The 4,264-nt window shown below is 37.4% G+C and overlaps 1 protein-coding gene across 1 annotated transcript; it reads right to left on the bottom strand.

Annotated features, from left to right (window-relative positions):
• Positions 1-572: 572 nt before the first annotated feature.
• LOC112200902 (MATH domain and coiled-coil domain-containing protein At2g42480) lies at positions 573-2,648 on the bottom strand. Its single transcript, XM_024341915.2, has 6 exons — positions 2,521-2,648; positions 2,218-2,350; positions 1,936-2,105; positions 1,519-1,813; positions 1,137-1,303; positions 573-944 (listed from the first exon to the last, which is right to left on the bottom strand). The coding sequence occupies exons 1-6, from the start codon at positions 2,537-2,539 to the stop codon at positions 784-786; spliced, it is 945 nt and encodes a 314-aa protein (XP_024197683.1). The 5' UTR covers positions 2,540-2,648; the 3' UTR covers positions 573-783.
• Positions 2,649-4,264: the final 1,616 nt, after the last annotated feature.

Genomic DNA, 4,264 nt, shown 5'->3' with positions numbered 1-4,264 from the left:
TGAAATCTCCATTCTAAGAGTACTTTCCTACGGAAAATAAAAAAGGGAGCGATGGGATAGAGATGACGACTGAGTCTAAGATGGAGAAATTCTTCAATTTGGGACTGGGTATGCATCCGTGTTACCAGATCAGTGTTAAGAAAGTCCATATTAGAATACCAAACCATCTCAGAAGAACGAAGGATTTGCTGGGTGTGTTATCGGGATGAACAGCTTTTGCTGGGTGCAGTGAGTTCTGCTGGGTTTAATTTAAAATAAGGGTATTATTGGAAAACTTGCTAGGTGTAGTTAAAGATTTTATGATTTTGTTGAGTGTAAAAAATATGTTGGGTGTATTTAGATATTTGCTGGGTACATTTAAAAAAACTCTTGCAGAAATTATGATTTTTATTTTTGTGTTGACAACTTTCAGGTTTCATGGAGGACTTTGGAAATTTTTTATTAAACACACAAATGGTGCATATTTATAACCAAGGGAAACACAAAATTGGATAAACCAAAAGTATAATTTTCATACCTAGATGCATTTAGAAAATTAATCGATCTTCAATTAATAATGGTTTATGTTCACAGCAGATCAGCCGATTAAATACGATATGATGAATTCCAAGATCAGCTTTTTATAAATTCATGATCAAACATTTAACTTTAAGGTAGTAATATAACTGATAAACATTCTCTATTGAAAAGTAATGTGTTCGATCTTCACTGATGTCAGAAACATTATAACCATATCGGGGCACTGTGCACGCAGCAAAATTAGTTCTTAGGACAAGGTTATTACTACAGAACTCCAGTAATTCCACGGACAGTGACCTCTACCTCCACTATGCAAGTGTCGTTCATCAAAAAACCCTTGTCTGCCGAACTGAACATCTCCAGTGCAATGAATTTATCGTAACCCCAACTCGGATGCAAGGTACTGAAGATCCTGCCATTAGTTGCTGAAAGTCCAATAAACAACATACTATTAGGCGATGCTGCAGCCAAATTATACCAGAGTATATATAACAAACAACATAATTTAGCCCTTCAATTTTCTTTGGTTATATTATTTCTACATACACACACACGTTATGGGACATAAAATTGAGGGCATGCATAGAAATGTCAATAAAAGTTTAGTCAATCTTTACCCCTTTTAGAGTGATGCCTGTCATGAATCTGATCTAGGATGCGCGATGTATAATCTGCAAATATACTAGAGCCAGGAGGAAGGGTCTCAGGATTTGCCAATATGAAAAACAGAGAAAGATGACTATCCTTTCCATCACCGGTTCCCTTGGGATAGAGCTTTATCTTCCTGCAACAACCAGTAGATCGAGGAACAATGAGAATAATATTAGATTGCAGGCATCATAACATCGATCTAATCTTCGAGCACTATGTAATGCATTGGAAACAATACTTTAACAAGTTCTACAACTGCAAAATTGAATAGGTAAATGGCATCGATCAATTGCTAAAATTACATTTTATAACGCATATATGAAAATTCGTAAGCCTTATCATAGATACCATTCATAGCCTCCAGCATTAAAGGGTTCCGATGAATAGGATTCAGCGTCCAATTCTGAAAAATTATCTATCTTCCAAACGTGCTTGTACACGGAGGCATCTCTTATCCTTGATAGACACTCTCCTTTCCCTGTTCTCCTTTCTTTACAAACAAAGACCTCAGCTCCATACACGCATGTATCATCAATAAGATATCCATTGGAAACATCAGTAAAATCTTTAATGGGGATAAGTTTATCAAAACCAGCCGCATCAAGCATAGCTCCATTAAAGCACTTTTGCTTTGTAAAAGCATCTAACAAGTGCAAAAAGGAACAAAAACTATTAAAAAAAAATTAGAAATTAAGCAATATGCTTTGCATATATATATATACATAAACAAGTCTACTGAAGTAGATAAAATCATATATATAGTACCTTCAAAAACCGAGTAGGCTTTCTTATTCTGATCGAGCAAAAACAATCTGAAATCAACATATACCTCCCAACCAGTTGGAAGTGAATCTGTTCCAGCAATTACCAAGTAGATAGAGATGTGGTCTCCCACATTCCTCCTCATGTTTCCATTTGGGTACAACACCAGTTTCCTGCGTGTGAAAAGCAAATGACATAATTCAAAATGTATCACTAGTTCATGTAAAAAGAAATAATATAGAGAGAAAGAAGTAGACATGGGTTGACAGACAAAAAAGTAATTACCATTTGTATCCTCCGGCTTCAAATTGTGATGATTCATATCCATCCTCTGAAAAAAGTTCAGTTATCATCGAAAATAACTCTATTTTTACAGTGTAATGAGTTGGCGGTGAATCTGAAAATGATTTTAAAATTCCTGCAACCATCAAGCTAGTATTAGGCGCCGAGTTCAACTTAGTTCTATTATTAATTATATATGACATACAGTTCACTGAGTGCAAGCTTAGTACCTATATATAATTTTATTTCAATAGTATATATGCTCAAAACACAATCGCATAGAGAGGGAAAGTTTCAGTTAGTTACCATCTTTTTCTAAGGCCATGAAAACGAAATTGATCCCAACTTAAAAGGGACAGCAGTTATCCTTTTTCTGCTTGAAAAAAAGAACAAGAGGTGGCTTAGAGGCTATACATGATCGAACCAACCTTTTTATATGCAATTTGAAAACGAGTGAAGATTACAGTAGCTGTCCGCACACCATAACGTATACCACCTTGCTTTCTAATGTTCTAATCCCTAAACCCTGAATCACTCAACTCGAAATCCTTGCTTTCTAATGTTCTAATCCCTAAACCCTGAATCACTCAACTGGAAATCCTTGCTTTCTGGTGTTTTTTTTTTTTTTTTGGTCCTGCATCGTCTTAGGAAAAAGTGCTTCTATTCATACCTCTATTATTTTTATTTGGACGTCCAATGATATTTTTACCACTATTTTTTCAGTTTTACGCTTATTGGTTTCTCTCTACACCTCCCTGCTCCCTTTGCTACGATCTGCTGCATCAACTTCTTCAATCGAAGAGATTTTTCTCCCCACTCCAAATGATAGTTTCATTACTCAAGTTGAGAAACGACCTCAGGAGCATCAACAACATCCTATGTTATTCAAACATGAAACAGAGCAAACTATGCGACATCTACTTGTTTATTTTATTTTAATTGTTTTGGACCATATCGGAGAACCCAGAAGCCTAATGTTTTTCAGCAGCTTCTATGGCTCTTTTTCTCATCTCTTGCTGTTATTACCACCCCCAACTTGTTTTGGAGCATTCAATTGTTGCCTGCTTATCTCAAGTCCAATCCTTTTGTTGGCTTCAGGAACAACTGCAACCCTAATTATCATAATTATATAAGGGGATACTACAGTAATGAGAGAGAGAGAGAGAGAGAGAGGATTACCAACTAGAGTTTTATTTTTTTCAATTTTTTTTCAGCTTAATTGTATCAAGGGTGAAATAGGATTATGAAATGAGGTCCAACAAAAAAAAAGAAAAAAAGGTTCCATCAAGCTCTTTTTTTTTTTTTTTTGAGAATAAATAATTCCATTAATAACCAAACAAATTACATAACATTAGATCCATAGTTACGGGACCGTCAACATGAGTGACTTCCATGAGCCAAAAAGGCTCAACCCCTAACCAAATTTTACGCTCATACCCTCGAGCTACAATGAGTAACCACCTAACATATACCGATACAACCCAGTCGCCAACATTACGATGAACTGTTTCCACCCGTTCGGACACCGCGATCCAAAACTGCCAGACCACGTGTAAGGGTGATTCACCATCACGTTGATAACCAAAAAGCACCGACAAAAGTCCAGACCATGACACACTTATGAACCCAAAACAAACTAACCCTCGCTCAATTGAGGAGGGACTTATTATACCTAAACAAAAACCAAAACGGAAAAAACCTAACCAAAAACCACCAACTGTTTGGCTCCAAAACCAGCTGGTGTGCAAACAGTCTCTTTTGGGCGAGTGGTTGCGCAGGCGTGCCAGCACCGCGGGGTGCAGTCGTTGGGGTAGCCCCGTGACCTGACTTCTTTTCAAGCGCTGTAGACGAGGAGAGCACCAACCTCGTCACAGGGTTCTTTTCTTGCCTTCCGGAGAAGGACTTCTTGCCTTACGCGGGTAAGGGCTTTGGTTGTGGTCTCTTTGCGTTCACTGAATCGATACTCAACTTGAAAGCCGAGCAGAGCAATCACTAGGAAGTTTGAGAGGAACACGGGTTTGCTAAAGCGTGACTTTAGCTTCGCTGGGTG

This window comes from Rosa chinensis, chromosome 4, assembly GCF_002994745.2.
Source record: "Rosa chinensis cultivar Old Blush chromosome 4, RchiOBHm-V2, whole genome shotgun sequence".
NCBI classification, from domain to species: Eukaryota; Viridiplantae; Streptophyta; class Magnoliopsida; order Rosales; family Rosaceae; genus Rosa; species Rosa chinensis.
This window is presented reverse-complemented; position numbering and strand designations above follow the sequence as displayed.

Bases quoted from the DNA above. Each gene is read 5' to 3' on its own strand.
- LOC112200902 (XM_024341915.2), bottom strand. The intron at 2,106-2,217 runs GTAATTACTTTT...TTTCACACGCAG, and splicing joins GAAGCCGGAGGATACAAATG to GAAACTGGTGTTGTACCCAA. The intron at 1,304-1,518 runs GTATCTATGATA...TGGTTGTTGCAG, and splicing joins AATGCTGGAGGCTATGAATG to GAAGATAAAGCTCTATCCCA.